Source organism: Phaethon lepturus, unplaced genomic scaffold (genome assembly GCF_000687285.1).
Source record: "Phaethon lepturus isolate BGI_N335 unplaced genomic scaffold, ASM68728v1 scaffold9692, whole genome shotgun sequence".
Taxonomy (NCBI): Eukaryota; Metazoa; Chordata; class Aves; order Phaethontiformes; family Phaethontidae; genus Phaethon; species Phaethon lepturus.
The window spans coordinates 1-18,824 of NW_010525567.1; the positions used below are offsets into that span (position 1 = coordinate 1).

General features: G+C 45.4%; 1 protein-coding gene across 1 annotated transcript in view; it reads left to right on the top strand.

Moving 5' to 3' along the window:
* Positions 1-151: 151 nt before the first annotated feature.
* LOC104617466 (unconventional myosin-VIIa) overlaps positions 152-18,824 on the top strand; it is a gene marked incomplete at its 5' end in the record, with an annotated part of 24,592 nt that continues 5,919 nt past the window's right edge. The window contains 17 exons of the mRNA XM_010282798.1: positions 152-241; positions 1,520-1,647; positions 3,045-3,171; positions 6,830-6,949; positions 7,681-7,854; positions 9,477-9,704; positions 10,955-11,125; positions 12,144-12,261; positions 12,543-12,669; positions 12,785-12,954; positions 13,060-13,250; positions 13,811-13,935; positions 14,762-14,919; positions 16,051-16,204; positions 16,312-16,467; positions 16,883-16,988; positions 18,673-18,786. Of these exons, the coding sequence (XP_010281100.1) occupies positions 152-241; positions 1,520-1,647; positions 3,045-3,171; positions 6,830-6,949; positions 7,681-7,854; positions 9,477-9,704; positions 10,955-11,125; positions 12,144-12,261; positions 12,543-12,669; positions 12,785-12,954; positions 13,060-13,250; positions 13,811-13,935; positions 14,762-14,919; positions 16,051-16,204; positions 16,312-16,467; positions 16,883-16,988; positions 18,673-18,786 (2,457 nt within the window). The remainder of the gene's footprint in view (positions 242-1,519; positions 1,648-3,044; positions 3,172-6,829; positions 6,950-7,680; positions 7,855-9,476; positions 9,705-10,954; positions 11,126-12,143; positions 12,262-12,542; positions 12,670-12,784; positions 12,955-13,059; positions 13,251-13,810; positions 13,936-14,761; positions 14,920-16,050; positions 16,205-16,311; positions 16,468-16,882; positions 16,989-18,672; positions 18,787-18,824) is intronic.

Below are 18,824 nucleotides of genomic sequence, written 5' to 3' on the forward strand. Positions count from 1 at the left end.
GCCCTCGATCCCACTGTCTGTGTCATTGATATACCTCACTCTCTGTCCAGGATTAACGGTCTTTTGCAGGAGCCCGGGGGAGGCAGGGAGAGCACCTACTCGGCAGGGCTTTGTGTCTCACCGCATTGCATCCACGCCTCTTGCTTTGCAGAGTACTCACATTGACGGGCACAAGAAGAACAGTGTGCGGCACAAACTGGTCTCCTTAACACTCAAGAAGAAATCCAAACTGACGGAGGAGGTGAGAGGAGACGCTTGGCCGCCTGGCAGCACAAGTGCCGTTGGATTGTCTGCAGCCCTCTCTGACTCTCTTCTGCTTTTCCCTAGACAACATAGAACCAGCCCTCCTCTGGGTTTGGCGCTACCTGTCTCTCTGCCTGAAAGATTTAAGGAGTGTTTAAGGGGAAAGGTTGGCTTCCCGTGTCTCCTTGAGTCATTCTGCACCTCGCGCCGGCCTCCCCTCGGCTCCCGTTCTCCATCCATCCAGCACCTCCCCTCCCCTCTTTCACAGCCCTCCATCCAGCTGCTGATACCTCTCACCACTCTGTGATGGTCTGAACGTTAACCCTGCTTTTAGCTTCCCGCCCTCCGCCACGGCGTAGGTAGCAGAGGTGGGGTCTCCAAATGCGCTCACCCATCCTCTGCTCCTCTCCAGTGCCAGGGGCAAAATTCCCCATGGAAGCAGTTAGCCCAAGCTGAGAGCTTTTGAAAATACCGTCTCAAAAGAGTGAGGAGCAATAAATCTTTTTTTTTTGGGGGGGGGAGGTGTGAAAGCAATGCAAAGATATGGATTCAACCTTCTTACACGCTGCCATGTCCACTTCTAGAGCAGGCACCATCTCACCTGGCTATAACTGCTTGAGAGCATGAAGATTGCTCTCTGAGATAGTCACCCTCCTTCCCTTTAGTGTCAGTGGGGAGAAAGAGGACCCAATCCAGCTTACCCTAATGTGGCTCTGAACGCACCCTATAAATGGCCACCTTTCTCCAGTGGCTCTAAATGGAGACTGGGTTGACCAGCTGAGACAGAGAGCTGGTAGACAGACAAACGCCATCCCTGTTTTCAAAAAGAACACCAGTGCTTTTGGTTGCATCATTAGCACGGGGAGTGGGTCCGTTTTGTCAGTGCTTTAATGATTTTTTTAATATGACTGAGTTAAAGGGACAGGTCCTCCTTGGCAATAAACTGGGGTTATTCCAAAGATACTTGGTGGTGCTCTCCCAGCTGCAGGACCAGCTCAGAGCTGGGATGCAAGGGTGCCATTGTAGAAAGCCTGGGCAAAGACCAAGCGGGTGAGAGTGTGACTAGACAGGACCATTTTCAGCTTCACCCATATGTGATTAAAACCAATAAAATCAAACCTTCCCATTGCTGTTAAAGCGCTAGATTGACGAACTTTTGAGACCCCTCCTGGCTGGTTGAGGAGTCTTCCTGGGGGAACACCAAGCATTTGGGATGCGGGCGGGGGGGACACAGTCACTGGCTGTACTGAAAGAGAGCAATGTGTCTGCTTGGCAGGTGACAAAGAGACTTCATGATGGTGAGTCTACTCTCCAGGGCAATAGCATGCTCGAAGACCGCCCCACCTCCAATCTGGAGAAGCTCCATTTCATTATTGGTAATGGCATCCTCAGGCCAGCCTTAAGGTTAGAAATCAAGACAATGGCATGAACATGCCATTCTTTTCATTCCTTCTTCCCTGAGCTATTCTTGAGCAGTTCAAATGATTTTGCTGCTGCGTGCAGCTTTACAAAGCTCTTATTATATCATTTTTCTGGTTCTGTTGTATAATATGGGCTGCGCTGGATCATGTTCCTTACTGTCCATATTGGGCCTGATGGAAAGACCACATAGAGGGATTCAAACACTTCTGGAAGTGCTAGCGACTACTGGATGGTTTTTTTAACACTCACTCTTGTTCACTACTCTCTGTTTTTTTATTTGACCATTAGATCTCTTTGGTTTGTGTGAATATTTTTAATGGTACACTGATGAAAAACTCGAACTCATTTCAGTTGCTAAATTAATCATTCAAAAAATGGAAAGTGCCAAATTAAGGCCTACTGCACATCTTTGGTTTAGCCCATTTATGTGTGTGTGTTATAATACAGCCCTTGTTTTAGGTAGTCTCACACTCTTTTCACTCACACCTACCGGCTTTCTCCAGGAAGAGGGTGAGCATCTACATCTGATGACCAGCTTCTCTCATTTTCATTTTATCTTCCCAGTTCACCATGAAACCCTTAGCATTACTTTTCTGCACAAAGTCTGCTCACAAAGGCAGACCCGGTAGTGTCCCATGGGATTTGTGCCATGGGGTTTGTCAGTGTAACAGGATGGCTAACATTTTTGTTGCCTGCCATGTAGATGAGGAAGTACTGTTATCCCTCATTTTGCGTATAGAGAACTAAGGTTAAAGTCAAAAGTGGATATTAAATCCCAAATTGAGATACCTGTCAATGTACACGCTTGTTTGGATGCAGGAGCTGGACAAATGACCTTCACTGGAGCTGATAGTTCCCAACAATACCACAAAGCACATTCATGTGTTGCAAGAGGAACAGACAGCAAATTAAGACTCCCAGCTGATGGCCCTCTGTGAAAGTTCATTTAGGAGACTGGTATTACTGGGAAATCTTTGTAAGAAACCAGAATAGATTCCAGAATCTTTGTAAGATAGAACCAGAATCTTTGTAAGAAACCAGAATAGATTCCATCATCCAGAGGTGACACTGAGCTGCTTTGAACCTTAAGACTCCCTTTTACTTCCCTTCTTCTCTAAGCAATGTCATTCAGGAGTGGGAAATCTCAGCTGAAGCACAGGGAAGACCCAACCGATGTTACAGGACTGGTGACGGATGGCATTTTAAAGACACTGCAACGATCAGGGTGACCATCATTAGGGCAGTTAAATTAATATCCTTGTCATGTTAAAATGAACTTTTAACTGTCAATCACACGTAGACAAAGTCTGTCTCTCTCTGCGTTTGTGGTGAAAGCCACCACCTCGTTAACAGTTAATGCTATTTCATTCCTATCGCAGGGATGAAATCTATTGTCAAATCTGCAAGCAGCTGACCCAGAACCCATCCAAAAGCAGCCACGCCAGGGGTTGGATCCTGATGTCCCTCTGCGTGGGATGTTTTGCTCCTTCTGAGAAGTTTGTGAAGGTAAATTGTAGATTATAGTTGTCTCATGAATTATCTGTCAACACATTTTCCTTTCCAGCCATGGGACCAGCTTTTCTCCCAGGTTCCACAGAAGACGGTATCCTAGTCTTTATCTTTGCCAGGAATGAAAATGACATAAAGTTCCTGAGAAAAGTGTGCATGATCCCAAGTTCAATGTCTCAAATGGATCATATGAGTCACTCCTCAGAAGTGTCTCTCCCTTTCCTGTGACTCTAAAGGGAGTGTAGACAACCAGTTCAGGCGACGCCTCTTGTACCATAGATCTGTGAAGATGTGATTAAGTGATTTCTGGCAGGAAAGTTGATTATGGGAGGCTGCAAGTGGAATTTGCACACCCAGAATAGCCCACATTTCTGCCCTATTTCCCACATGCAAAGGTCTATGCATTCATTCAAGCATCTACTGGCTTTGACAGTATGACTTCAGGCATGTACTCAAACAAAATTGACAAGGAATAGTACTACACAGCTAATTATAATTTAATATTAAAAACTGTACATAGAAAGGGAAGGGTTTAATTTACCTGGAAGTATGTTTGCATAGTTGCTCTCTGCATGCTACAACTTGCCCCAGCATGTGTCATACTAAAAACATCAAACTCTAAACAGCCACATGAGAGCTGACATGTAATGTATCTTCAGAAGCACTGTGGATCAGCAGGACTGCAGTCAGTAGGAGATGCTAAGTGGCTGACAGGTTTGAAAATCAGGTTGTTCTGAAGGATATTCTTTTTTTTTCTGGGCAAAGTTTTGTTGCCTATTTTTGACCAGTCCGCCTTCCAAATGAGTTACACACCTAGAGTCTGACTAACACCCTCTGGACTGCTAAAGTTAATCTCATGCCTAAGAGTTGGACTGGCTCAGGGCAAAGGGCTCAGTACGGTGTCTTTGTTTTGCCATAATATAAAACCTCCTTTGTCCCTCTCAGCTTTGAATGTTGGAGCCTGGACCTGCTCCCAAGACTGATGGAGATAAAGATGTTCCATTAATTTCCATAGATATCAGATCAGGTACTGGGTCCTGAGCACTGAAAGAGCTGAAGCCAAGAATAGAAATCCCTCTTTCATCCCCAGGCCTTGCCAGTATGAAATCTAATAAAGCAGATAAATCACTGGCAAAGTGGCAGAAAATTAAATTATATCTGGAAATGAGATCTGAGAAAGTATGCCACAGGACATTGTGTGGGTTTGAATCTTTAATAGTGGAAGATTATTTTAGGTGAGTGAAGCACTTCTCAGAAATAATTTATGGATAGCTCTGGAGACTCAGACATAGAATCATAAAAAGTTTTGGGTTGGAAGGGACCTTTCAAGGTCATCTAGTCCAACCCCTCTGCCATGAGCAGGGATAGAGCAGGGTGCTCAGAGCCCCGTCCAGCCTGACCTGGGATGTTTCCAGGGATGCGGCATCTTCCACCTCTCTGGGCAGCCTGGGCCAGGGTTTCACGTGAACCTCTGCCCAAAGTTATGGTCCATGCTGAAATACGTGGCAATATTCCCAACAGCTTCAGAGAGGATTTATAGTAATTCTGCCCTTACTTGTCACCCTTTTGCACCTTGGGCTGTTGGAGATGATAGGCAGCCTGCAGTGACTGAAGCTGCTCGAGTATGAGTGCAAACAATACTTGCAGCAGCCCATACTGTGGTTACCTTTGAAGGTTCCAGTCTTGCAAACAGCAACACACAAGCAGCAACTTGGGCAATGTCTCGGAGCTCCTCTGAAGACACTGGAGTTATCCACGGTGACACCATTGACACCTTCCCACTTAAAATGTCATGTTTTGAGATAAAGCGTTATGAAAAAAATGATAAATAAATCTCACGATGAAATGTTAACTCTGCCCCCAAACCACACACGTTCCCATCCAGACTCACTTTTTTATCGTGTGAAAAGCAGAGGAATAATCAAAGTTTGTTAGAATTCAGTGAACGCTTCTGTTTTGAAGGTACATTAACCCAGGCCACCTAGTCCAGTCTGTTCTGGGTTGGGAGACAAACTCCACGTCAGTGCCAGACCTTACTCTCAGACTCTTAATCTATCAGGACCATGTTTTCAGGAATTAGTAGTCAGCCAAAATCTGATTTACTCTGAGTTCGCTGACTACTGCTTTAACCACGCAATAGCTACCATTGAATGTATGATAGCCACGTGTTGGCTATCAGCCGATTAGCTAGGTGGCATTTTGTTAACCTCACGTCTTTTTCAGTTGATGCCCTAACTTATAGCAGTAACTATCCCCCATTTTAATAGAAGGAAATCATATAAGGGAAAATAGCGTTTCTGTCCGATACTCTTCCTTGTGGTGAATGTTGTATCAGGCTCCTGGTTACTTTTCTCCTGAAACCTCAAGGCTCTAACTTTAATAAAAGCAATATTATGGAAAAAAGATGAGGAATTTCAGGAAACTCTTGTGCCTGGGAATTGTTCCACAACCTTCAAAAGTGTCCATTAGAACTGAACATTTTGAGAAGGATTTAGCTGATAACGAGGCAGTCTTCGATATCTTTTCCTGCTCCCAAATATGAAAGTCATGCTTTGTATCCCATTAGACACCTTTATGACATCATTTGCTAAGCATGGGTCAAGACACATTAGCACTCCTGTTCTTTGTACCTTTCTTTTAACTAATAATGGAATTTGGTGGGAAGGTTCGGTCACAATGAAGGAGAAATACAAAAATATGTACTTACATAGTTCATTATTAACAGCATAATTAAAACTACACTTTTACACAGCATCAGCTGCATGCAATCATTTGCAACAGCTCCCATCCATATTACCTGGCTCTATTACCTAGTTATTTCAAAGTACCTCTATAAGTTACGATTGCCAGAGATATCTGTCTCTCTGCCTGTGTTATTTATGGACTGGCAGCGTTATAGAGCAGTCTGTGTTACTGAAGGAACAGTTGTGTGTTATCATTCAGAGAACTCTTTATCTATCTATAAAGTCTCTCTGAAAAACATCATTTACAGAACTTAGCTACCTTTTTGGCCAAGACATTTCTGTAATATTTTTAAGTGTATTATCTTTCATATTGTGGAAGTCACTGGATTTAATTTTCTCTACAATAGCATGGTTGCATTTTTGACATAGCAAAGTGCTTCAAATTCTGGTTTAGGATCTTCTAAAATGCAATTTAAAATCAGACTGAAGGAACATCTGTTTAATGTAATTGTGAAAGATCTTTTGTACTGGCAGCTAAGTGTTCTGAGTGGCATTTGCTCACGAATCTCCTGGATCATTACTTAAATGTCTTTTTCATTCCCTCCCGTCTTTTTGGCCAACACTCAATAACATTTTATAATCCATCTTTAAAACACAGAGATAGAAATCAGCAGCAGCAATAGCAGGAATAGGAAAGCTGCTGCACCGGCTTCGATCAAAGGTCTGTCTAGGCTGGTATCTTATCTCCACGGAGGCCAGAAGTTCACAGCGTAAGAACGAGGCAAGGGTGCAGCCTGTCCTACTCCCTCCCAGCTTCCAGCAATGGGAGGTAGGAAGATCCTGAGACTGAGCGGTACCAGTGCCGTTAGTCTCAGAAGGCTTTTCTCCAGTAAAACGTTGCTTTTTAACCTTTGCAAATGCTTGGCCTCTACACCCAATGGTCTAACCACTGTGTTCCCTGCTGCCAACAGTATTTGAGGAACTTTATCAACGGAGGACCCCCGGGTTACGCTCCCTATTGCGAAGAGAGGCTGAGGCGGACGTTTGCCAATGGGACAAGGACGCAGCCACCCAGTTGGCTGGAGCTGCAGGTATGAGCCCCTCCATCCCCTCCCCAGGCAGCTGGGGCTCAGGGTTTGAGCCTTTCACTATCCCAGGAACCACAACTCTGGCAGGGCAGAAAGTAGCGTGACAAAATGCCTATTTCCCTCAAGAATTTTCATGTATTTCCAAGATATTGCATTCCCCGTGCACTCTGGCTTTGCTCCAGAGTATGTTGAAGATCAATCCCTTTGGCTACATCAATACTTGTAAATTAATTGTGCTCGAGAGTGTCCTCAGGTATTGAGGCCAGCTGGCACGGAACAAACCCCTGTGTATGCTAGGAAACTGTCTTCCTGATGAAGGTGGATGCAGGCAAACTGCCTGCTGAGAATGCTCCCTGGGACTTGTGTGGGGATAGTCATAGCTGGAAGAGGCACAGTTTGTGCAATAATTGCTCATTTTCTGTGCTGGTTTACGAGCATAAACAGTTGTGCTCCGGTGCCCAGGAGCATTCCCAGACATGCTTGGATTTACCGGATTAGGCACTTTGAGGACTAAATGTATTAAATAAAAAATCTGGGACTTCCAAGAGCTTCCAGTGGCTGACCGTACATTATCCTGTTGAGAAGTGTCTTTCGGTAGTATTGAAAAGCAGCCAGTCAGAGGGATTGGGAACTAGAAAATGTTTACCACAGTTGAGTGGAAGAGTACATTGGTAAACAGTCTCGATGGGATTGAAATCCACATGCCTTTATAAAGTTTGACTTTAATCCATTAGGCAACTAAATCCAAGAAACCAATCATGCTGCCTGTCACATTTATGGATGGGACGACAAAAACACTGTTGACTGACTCTGCAACAACCGCTAAAGAGCTCTGTAATTCTTTGGCCGACAAAATCAGCCTGAAGGATCGATTTGGCTTTTCGCTTTACATTGCACTTTTTGACAAGGTATGTATGTCTTAAATTATGTTCCTGACTAACCCCATAAAAGAAGAGGGAGGTCTCCTTGCTGTCACATAACCTTCCAGAGGTCAGAAGGACCCTGTACTATGAGCAAATGGCCAACCTTAAGGTCAGGAAGGAACATTTCTACAGTTCAAGTGCCAGCAGGATTTTCACAGTAAGAGTAGTCAAGACACTGGAGCAGGGTTGCAGAGACACAGAAATCTCCCTCCTTGGAGATACTGAGAATTTAACAGGAGAAGGCATGGAGCAACCCGATCAAAGATGGACCTGCTCTGATCAGTGGGCTTGATGAGAAGCCTCCAGAAATGCCTTTCCACCTAAATTACCCTGTGATGCTGTGCTCTTACTCTCAGTCAAGCTACTTTGAATCGAATTTCCAGTAAAACAAACAGCCTGGATTTTTATGCAAGGGACCAACTACATTTAATTGGAAAGCTGATGGCTGAAATTAAGCTTCCAAAAAGATCTAAAATCCAAACTGCCATACCTGCATTAGCATTTAACCCAATTTATTCAACCTAAAACCATACCTTTTTTTCAGAAATTCTATAAAAATAAAGGCGAGTGTAAATGAGAAGGGAAAACAGACCTAGGATAAAACTTCATCAGGTGAGACAACAGCTGCAAGCCAATGAAACAGAATTATTTCTACAGCTGCTGTGTAAGAGGATGAAGTATATTCTCACCTCCAGATGTGGCCACCTCTGCCTGCAGGTGGACAAGAAAATGGCTTATACTCCATCTCTTGGTCTTTTTTGAGGAGACATTCATCCAGGGATGTTCCCTCTGAGGAGACATAGTGCTTTAAGGCCTGTTGAGGTTTAACCCCAGCCAGCAGCTAAGCATCACACCGCCGCTCGCTCACTCCCCCCGTGGCAGGAGCTTCTCCCAGCTTTATATGCTGAGCATGATGTCATATGTATGGGGTATGGAATACCCCTGTGGTCAGTTGGGGTCAGCTGTCCCGGCTGTGTCCTCTCCTAACTTCTCGTGCACTCCCAGGCTGCTCGTTGGTGGCATGGTGTGAGCAGCAGAAAAGGCCTTGGCTGTGTGTAAGCACTGCTCAGCAATAACAAAAACGTCCTTGTATTATCAACACTGTTTTCAGAACAAATCCAAAACATAGCCTCATACAAGCTTCTATGAAGAAAATAATTAACTCTATCACAGCCAAAACCAACACAGGGCCTCATGCCAGACCACAGTGAGAAGAGAGAGGTGATATATCTTCTGTAGCAGGACAGGCTTTTTATTCTGTGTTTGTCTGATGATTAACGTGGTTGGATCCAAGTCCATGACTTTGAAACAGGGTTTTTCAAAGCATAGTATGAATGAACAGTACTTTATAATGGGACTGTTGGTTTTTCTAATTGACTTTGATATTCTCCTTTCATTCTGGATGGGAAATTGTGGCTCAAAAAAAAAAAATGGCTCACCCAGCTGTGCTGTAGATCTGTTCAATCTTGGCTGGCTAGTAAAGATAGATATTTGATTTATTTTGATTATAAAGGAAATCTGGATGAGTGACTCAGAGACAGATAACTCTGCCTAGAGAGGTCAGCATTTAGTCGGGTGAATGCTACATTTCCCTCTGCCCTAACTAGGTCTCCTCGCTGGGGAGCGGCAATGACCATGTGATGGATGCTGTGTCTCAATGCGAGCAATATGCCAAAGAACAGGGAGCGCAGGAACGCAATGCGCCGTGGCGGCTCTTCTTCAGGAAGGAGATCTTCACTCCTTGGCACAACCCAAGTGAGGACAATGTGGCCACCAATCTCATATACCAACAGATCGTGCGAGGGGTGAAGTTTGGGGAGTACCGGTGTGACAAGGTATGTGACCTCAGCAGCTACTGGTCTCATCCAACATGTATCCTTGACATGGTGAAATAGGTTTCACCAAAGGGATGAGAAATCTTCCTCCTTGAACACCTGCTGGCTTGGGGATTATGGTATTCGCTTGGGAAACAGTAGCTACAGGAATCAGATCCTCTTGGCTGGGGACAGACTGGATGCTCCCATGTGCTGCGTGAGCACTCTCTCCTAGTGAATTTTGGATGGGAGAGTGAATGGCCACTTCATCCATCAGCCTCACTTTGGAGGGCCACAGGTTGTCTATAACCAGATCACCAGATCAGGAGTACACAGCAGGATCTTTTTTGGCAAATCCTGCTAAGCCTTAGACGTGAGAGATGCTTTTCGGGATACCCAGACTTCTGTCATGCAATACAAACCAAATAATTCTGTCATATGCTGACACTGACAGCAGAAACCTATGCCTCTAGAGTCTCTGGGAGCTTACAGAATTATTCCAGTGTCACTGAAATTAACATCTCAAGAAACATCAAAATCTCTGACAATGTGTGTCATTTTTTTTTTCCCCCTCGGGTTTAAAATTATCCAGGTTTCAAATTGAATATATCTGTCTTCCCCAACACCATTCTCCTGTGGTCTGGTAGAGTCCAGTCACCTTGGGAACTAAATCATGTTTTCCCATCTGTATTACATTAACTGCAGCTTTCTTATCCTATCAGAAGTCCTGCCCTTTCTTCCTCCCCTTCTCTTGCTCCTTGTCTTCTTGTGCTATTATCATCTCAGTAGTTCTATTATTTCACCCCAAAGTGCCTGGGATATAGCTGCACCAAAGGACATTTTACAGTTCTGCATTATGCACAGATGCTTCTGTTGCTTGGCTTCTCAAGTATGAGAAATGATGGATACGTGCCGTTTGCCACCATTAAACTCTGTTTGCTGTAGCAAGACTACCCACTGCTGGCTGCAGGCATCAGCAGCAGTCTGAATTGCAAGGAAAAACGGGGGCAAATATGTTCACACACAATACAGGTTTACATGGTGCTGGTCATTGAACATGTTAAGGCTTAATCATAGCTTTTAGTAGTCAATCTCCTGAACTTCGGATGTGCAAAAAGCACTGGTGATGTTCTGCGGTAAGGAAGCATCCCCACACCAATCTGAAGCAGCAGTACATCCAGCCTCCACAAAGAGGCCATTGAGTGATGGAGGATGGATGCTGAGGTGATGGCCTGGTAATAGCATTAAGTTGACTTGTTTGGCTCCCACAGGAAGAAGATCTGGCAGAACTGGCTTCCCAGCAGTACTATGTGGACTATGGGTCAGAGATGGTACTGGAAAGGCTGCTAAATCTGATTCCATCCTACATCCCAGACAGAGAGATCACAGCTTCAAAAACAGTGGAAAAATGGGCTCAGCTCATTATAGCTGCACATAAAAAGGTGGGGACAATAGGTCACCTGGCAAGGACCAAGGCATGCTTCAGTAGCTTCATGTGCCTTTTAAACGTGTCAGACATCATAGCTCAGCTCTTAGCCTGGCCTGGAGCTAAATCAAAGAGAAAGGGAAGGTTTTGTACTAGCCGTATTCACCTTTACCACTGGTTTTGAGGCAAGATCTGGCAGAAGAAGACAACCTGCAGAGATTCACTGAGAGAAGCAAAATGCCATCTCTGCGGTTTAATTCCTGGTACACAGGATTGTGGTGTTATTGGTTGCATTACAGTGTTGGTTCATGTCTCCAGGCAGTGTCAGGACCTCATTGTGTCAGGCATAATATAAAACATCCCTGACTTCCATAACAACATTTGTGACACCCTCTCACAGTGACACCTTCCATAACTCATTACTCATAACACATGACCAACCATGAGGGTTGGTCATCCAGGCGTGAGAACTGGCATTCATTTAACAACAGGACCCAGCTTCAGATTAAGACCCCTAAAATGTAAGCACCTCCATGTGTGTTATGAGTCTCACCTCCCATTACTGTCAATGGAGACCCAAGGATGCAATTCACTTGGACCTTGCAGGTTCTCCATCAGCCTGTCAGCTACATACAGAGGTATCAGGTATCTGAGGATGCCTTAAATGAAGCTAAATGCCTGTACTTAAGGGCTATTGAGTGTCTGTTTCCAGCTAAAGGACTGTCAAGCTGAAAGGTAGACACCTACCTACCTTAGGGAAACCCAAATTTAGCCAAGATGAATCCCACCCAGACTGGTCACTCTAGATGCTTGCGCAGCCTTCTCAGATTTTAATTATTCCCTAACCAAAATTTTGCCAGGACTTTATCCAACCTATCACATGTTCCTGTAGGACTTTGGCCCTTAGCCTCATTAAGACCTAAATTAATATTAGTTCTAAGATCTTCTGGTGACATGAATTGGTTTTGTTTGCTCTCCTCCTGGCTGTAACCAGGTTTGTGCTTCATGTTGGTTGTAATTTGCTTTGTCTGTAGGGAATTTATACTCAGAAGAGGGCAGACCCCAAAAAAGTCAAGGAAGAGGTAGTGGATTTTGCGCGTTTCAAGTGGCCTTTGCTGTTTTCTCGGTTTTACGAAGCTTTCAAATTCTCAGGTGAGTCAGTAGAGCGCATCCCCTGAGCACAGGATGCTCCAAAGCAAACGGAAGGAGAGATAGGGACTTCACAGACAAGAAGAATTAATGGACCATCTAGCTGGTCTTTTTTAGATATATTATTTTTTGGTGCATCCTGATTAGCTATTCTCAAGCTATGTCTGCCACTATTTCTTTTACTAAAAATAACACTGATGTTTTTGATCATTGCATCCTCCTCTGAAATTTTCCATATCCTAAGACCCTTCATGAACTGATTGTATGTCTTGTCTTCAACCCAGGGCCCAGCCTGCCTAAAAATGATGTGATTGTAGCTGTCAACTGGACAGGGGTGTACTTTGTGGATGAACAGGAACAGGTTCTCTTAGAGCTCTCTTTCCCAGAGATCACGGCTGTGTCAAGCAGCAGGTAAGGAGGAACAGACTTAGCTGCTGATCTCACCCTAAAACAGTCTTTTTTCCAGGCTTTGCCTCTTGATGCCATTATCTTTCCTGTTTATGTCTCCTACAAAAATATATCCCAGAGGGGGAAAGCTGCAAGGGCAGAGTTTCACCTTGGCCACCATTAAAGGCGATGAATACACTTTCACCTCCAACAATGCAGAGGATATCCGGGACCTGGTGGTGACCTTCCTTGAAGGACTAAGGAAAAGATCCAAATATGTGGTCACTCTTCAAGACAACCCAAACCCTGGTAAGTAAATGTCCCAGCCCAGTGGTAAACAAATAAACGGTTTAGTTACGCCCAAGTGATTTGGGGAGGGGGTGAAAATCAAACCCATGGTTGTTTTTCTTGCAGTGGGAGAAGAATCTGGGTTCCTCAGCTTCCTCAAAGGAGACCTCATAGTTCTGGACCAGGACACAGGAGAACACGTGATGAACTCAGGGTGGGCTAACGGGTTCAATGAACGGACCAAACAGAGAGGCGACTTCCCAACCGATTCTGTCTACGTCTTGCCTACAGTCACCATGCCTCCGCTGGAGATCGTGGTAAGCTGTCTTACAGAATGGCACAACCTGATACAAAGCCTGAGGAGGTCAAAGCCTTCCTGAAAAGCTTAGATCTGGCCAGAGTCTCCCTGATGATAAGATGGAAACCAAAGTGGCTGAGAGAGGTGAAAAGTTGCCCAAGGCAGAAGTGATCTCAGCCTTTCTTCTGGTCTTGTCACTTTTTGAACACCACAGGCTTGTGACGTGGAGTATCCATGAATCCTGCTACATTCCTCCAGCTGGCCTGATTACTTGAAGGTGTATTTGGAGTTGGAGGCAACTACTACATTCATGTATGGAGCTGTAGGATCCAAAGCACATTATCTTCATTAGGAAATGATCCACACTATGGAAACATTTGCTATTCCTTGCATTAGTGGCTGAGAATTGCACAGAGAAATTACAATAGCACAGTTTTTACTGACTATTAAGTGGAATTAATAGGTTATTCTTATTCACTCACTGTCCTTCTTTTCATTTTGTATTTGCTTCCTCTCTCTGAATACATCAATATATATTATATCAAATATACTGGTGACAGAGACATTTTCATCCCACAGGCACTGGTCACGATGACCCCTGACCAACGACAAGATGTTATCAGAACCTCTCAGCTGGCAGTTTCAGACAGTGAAGAGAGAGTAAAGCCATACACCTTGGAGGAATTTTCCTATGATTATTTTAGGTGATTTTTTAAATCATCCTCGAAAATTATAGGAATAGTAATCTATCTCCAAGTAGCTTGGGAATCAGGAAATTTTTGGCTACTGGAAAAGACTCTGAATATCCCCTTGTGTGACTTTGTACAACTGCAACCTGCAGTTTAGGTCATGGCATTTGAGCTGTAGGCGTTCCCCAGACAGGGTTTTATGAAGAATTTTTTCAGATTGGCTCAGCACTGGTGTAACAGTGTAAAATTTAGTATTATGTGGGAGGCTGTGCTAGTGGTCTGATACTCCTTTCCTATGATCCCATACGCAGCCTCATACTGTATTGGCAGCAGTTGAATTAGTTGCAGGCATTTCCATCTCAGCTCCACAGATTTAAATGTGCACCACTGCTGAATGCAGCTGACCAGATTGATCCCAAAGCTCCCACTCCCGTTCAGGTGGGCTGGCAATCCAAACAGGCAGACCAGATCCTCTGGGATGTCTTCACCCTGGTAGGCTTATTCTGCTAGGCAATATTCTTCTGGCGTTGCTGCCCTGACCGTCTGTTGCCATCATCCTTCCTCTTACAGTTAGAAGCTTTTTGGGGTAGGGAAGGTTGTTTTGATGGCAGCACTTAGGTAGCGTCCTTAAGGGACTTTTATGAGCCCTAGGAAAGTACAAATGGTTATCTTCAGGCAGAACTGGAGCTGGATACTTGCTGAACTGTGAAGTCCCATTTGGTGTAAGAGTTCATTAGCCAGGTGTTGTGAGCCACCTTCCCAGGTGAAACATTGGCTGCAAGCTGTCCCTTTTATCCCTGTAACCTCTCCACCTTTCCTTTTGCTTTGCTTTTCCCACCAGGCCACCTCCCAAGCACACCCTGAGCCGGGTCATGATCACCAAAAGCCGTGGGAAGGACAAGCTGTGGTGTTACACCCGTGAGCCCATCAAACAGCCGTTGCTGAAGAAGATCCTGGGCAGCGAGGAGCTATCCCAAGAAGCCTGCATGGCCTTCATTGATATCCTTCCACTGCCTGGGTGAGCCCTTGGGCAACAGATCTGATATGCAAAGAGTTGAGCAGGCTCTTTAGGGCCCCAAGAAATGCCAATAGCAAGGTCTGTGCTCCCCCTTAAGGGCTTTGGGACCATGTCACAGGCTTGGGTCTGACCTGAAATCTATAGTCAAGCACCCTTGAGATCTGTGGGGTGTCAGTACTTCATAAATGAGGGCCAGGGAGCAAGATTGTGAGTCCCGCTGGTCCACGCTGCTTGTGGTTAACTCACCAGCTCTGTTCTGGCTTGCTTCAGCTGTGTCTCTCCAAAATGCATCTTCTGTGGAAGGCTGTAGCCCTAATCGGTGTGGATGCAAACCAGTCCACACGGCCTCAGGGACAGGGTTTGGTGCCTGAATATCCCTTGCTTGGCAGAATGTACACAGCATGGGAGAGATGAACTGAGTGCAGACACAGATCCGATCTGTTGAAGTAGCCTTTATTATTTGGTGGGTCTTTGCTCTAGGATCCAAACTTCACAGTTTGGACAGTTCTGTTGGTATAAGCCTGTTATTTATTACACTATTTATTACACTAACTGTAGTTATTACGCTATCACTGCTGCTACTGGTTTCCTCCTAGTAGCAAATAATAACAGGAGCAGAAATTAAAAGAAAAGGCAAAAAAATAAGAGGACATTTGCAATTTTATCCTTTTCCTTTCGCTGTGTCATACATGTTAATCCAGAAAATTGTGGCCTGTTCCTACACAGAATAGATGCAATATGGCATGATGGTGAAGGTCGTGATTTGGTTTGCATTACTGCAGCTCCACTGGTGTCTGACACCAGCTGAAAATCTGGTCTTTTACAGTGGCACCTGTATGTGTGATCAGGTAACACACGATCACACGCAGCTTTCTTAGGACTACGCATCCTGACCCCAAAGCAATTCTTTCAACCTGAGATGATGCATGGTAAAGGGAGAGAGCTTGCTGGAAATGTCCTAAAGCAATTGAAAGCCTTTACAGTACACTGTGCCCCCTCCACCAAGTTGAAGCCACTTCTGCAGTCGTGTGTTGGATGTCTGCAATCACACTGTCAACAGCAAGGCTTCTCCAAACATCCCTGTTAGCTGATCCTTGACTCCCACCTCCCACCGGTGCTGAAGTATATGGGTGACTACCCATCCAAAAGGACCCGCTCAGTCAATGAGCTGACAGACCAAATATTTGAAGGTGCCTTGAAAGCTGAACCCCTGAAGGATGAAATCTACTGCCAGACCCTCAAGCAGCTCACGGACAACCACATCAAGTAAGAGTTGTTTTTTCTCCTTGGCCCAAATGCACTAGCCCGCGTCGGGCAATGCAGCGTGTCCATGCCATGAGTGATTTTTTCCTCCTGGGTCTCTCCTTGTGCAGGTACAGTGAAGAGAAAGGCTGGGAGCTGTTGTGGTTGTGTACAGGCCTTTTCCCTCCAAGTAACATCCTCCTGCCCCATGTCCAGAGGTTCCTGCAGTCCCGTAAACATCACCCCTTGGCAGCAGACTGCATCCAGCGACTCCAGAAAGCCCTGAGGTACGGCACCAAAAGACCTCCTCATCGTGACTGTGCCACAGCATCCAAATATGCATGAGAAAATACAAGTAGGAGATATTTTGGTGGCAGGGGGGACAGTGAAAGCTCACAGCCTCTCTCTGCATTTGACCAAGCTGAACGAAAGCAACATTGGATGGAAGATGTCACTGGTAAACTGCCTGGCGAAAAAGAGGCTAATTAAGTTGACTTTGTCATGCCAGCTCTGTTTAAGTCACCTACAACCTAAGAAAATACACATTCCCCATTCCAATTTTTCTTTATTCTTTTTAGGGGGGGAAACAATATTAAGAAATTAGCCAAAGTTACTCGAAAAAGGATATGTATTAATACGGAAGACTTAAACAAAGGATTCTTGCTTTGATGCTGTGGCACTTTGCCACCTCCTGTTTTGCAGGAATGGATCCAGGAAGTACCCGCCCCATCTGGTAGAAGTGGAAGCCATTCAACACAAAACCACCCAAATTTTCCACAAGGTTTACTTCCCTGATGACACCGATGAGGTAAATGGGGGAGAAGGAAATTCTTCATTTCTGTCAGGACGGCTTTCAATTTTCTTATTAAAATCCTGGAAGAGGCTAATATTGATTCTGATTCAGGAAAACTCATCCTTCCCAGAAGACTCTGGACCAGAGCCAGAGCAGTGTAAAGAAAACCCATCCTTATCTACCCTGATCAGCTCAGGGGTTTGATTTACTGCGATTCATGTTTTTCAAGACATGGGTGCTGTGCTGGTGTTCACTGGAGGCTTGTTATGACCCCAGAAAAAAGGAAACCGAGTGGGTTCATCTCCACTCCCTCTCAGTGGTTCACAAGCCTTGGATATCAGTTATTTGCAGCCTAGACCGACAGACGTTGCCCACCCCAGTGGGGTACCATGATGGTGCTCCCTGGACTGGGCAGGCTATGGCAGCACAGTAACTGGGTAACTGGAATTATACCTTCTGACCTGAGATGACACAGAAATCATACCTGCGCTCAGGAATGTCTCATTAAGCATCTTACAGGCTAAGAAGGCAGCTAGTTATACTGATGCCAGAGCAGATATGAGTGTCCTTGCAGATACTGCTGTCTCATTCTGCTGATGAGTCTTCCTGTGAGGCTTGCATCTCCCTCATGCCCTGGGGCACAACTAAATTCCTGTGTTTCCAAGTGGGTTGATGTGTAAAGCAGTGCACACCCATGGAAGGAAAAGGAGGATTCCTCTCCAGCAGCCGTGCATGCCCTTATTTATCTGTAATGGGGAGTTGAGAGAAATGCTGGGATTTCTCATCACTTTGAGTATTTTTACTACGTGACCAGCAATAAGCATGACACTGCTTCATACATACGCACCTGTGCGCGAGCCAGTAGAAGGAGGCAGTGGGGACTTCTGCACTTGGATGGGTTTGCTGTGATCCTTTTGGCCATGGCAGTCACAGGAGTGGACTGGCAGAGGAGCATCACCCCGGTACAACATGCATCTGCACCAAAGGGCTGCTGAACACCAGCAGCACCGAACTCCAGGCCTGTGTCTCATGGGATATGGAACACGGGTCCTGGTGGTTTGATGGTTCAGGCTAACGCAGTCATGCATGTGGTGGTCAGAAGCTTAAATTCCTTAAACTGCTATGAACTGAATCTCTTTAAGTGGGCAGAACAAAACTGAGGCGATGTAAACGCTGAGCACAGCTCAAAAGGCAAAACAAGGGCTGGGACCTGCATGCAGGTGGGACAGCCCTTTCGATATCCCATCCGCACGTAAAGCAGGAGTCACCTCCCCTCTCTTCAGCTATCCAGAGTCAGTCATTTGGTCTAAGCCAGGCATCTGACCTCACCATCATCAGTGGAGAGGCAGTTGGGAGAAATCAGCTTGGGAGAATCTCTCTCTCCCCACCGCTAGACAAACAGCTCTGGGACCTAACTGTTAGACCAGAAAAATCTCCTGCGTTGCTTGCGGACCCCTGGGTAAGCCATCACAGGATATAGGTAGAACATCACAAAGCACAACGGTACAACAGTAGCTTGGCTGAACTTCTGCAAGGGTCCCTTCCCATGTGCAGAGCCACAATCCACAATGTCACGGATTTCATTGGTTGGTGGGCGCCTAAATCCCTTCATGTGTCTGAGCCTAGAGCTCCTCCAAGACAGCATGAAGTGGAAGTTAACCTGGAGATAGCAGTGGTGAGGACCTTTCTTTCTTTGTAGGCATTTGAGGTGGAGTCCAGCACGAAAGCCAAGGACTTCTGCCAGAACATCTCCAACAGACTGCTCCTAAAGTCCTCTGAGGGCTTCAGCCTCTTCGTCAAAATCTCCGACAAGGTGAGTGACCCATCCAGAGGCTGGGGGAGGTCCCAGGC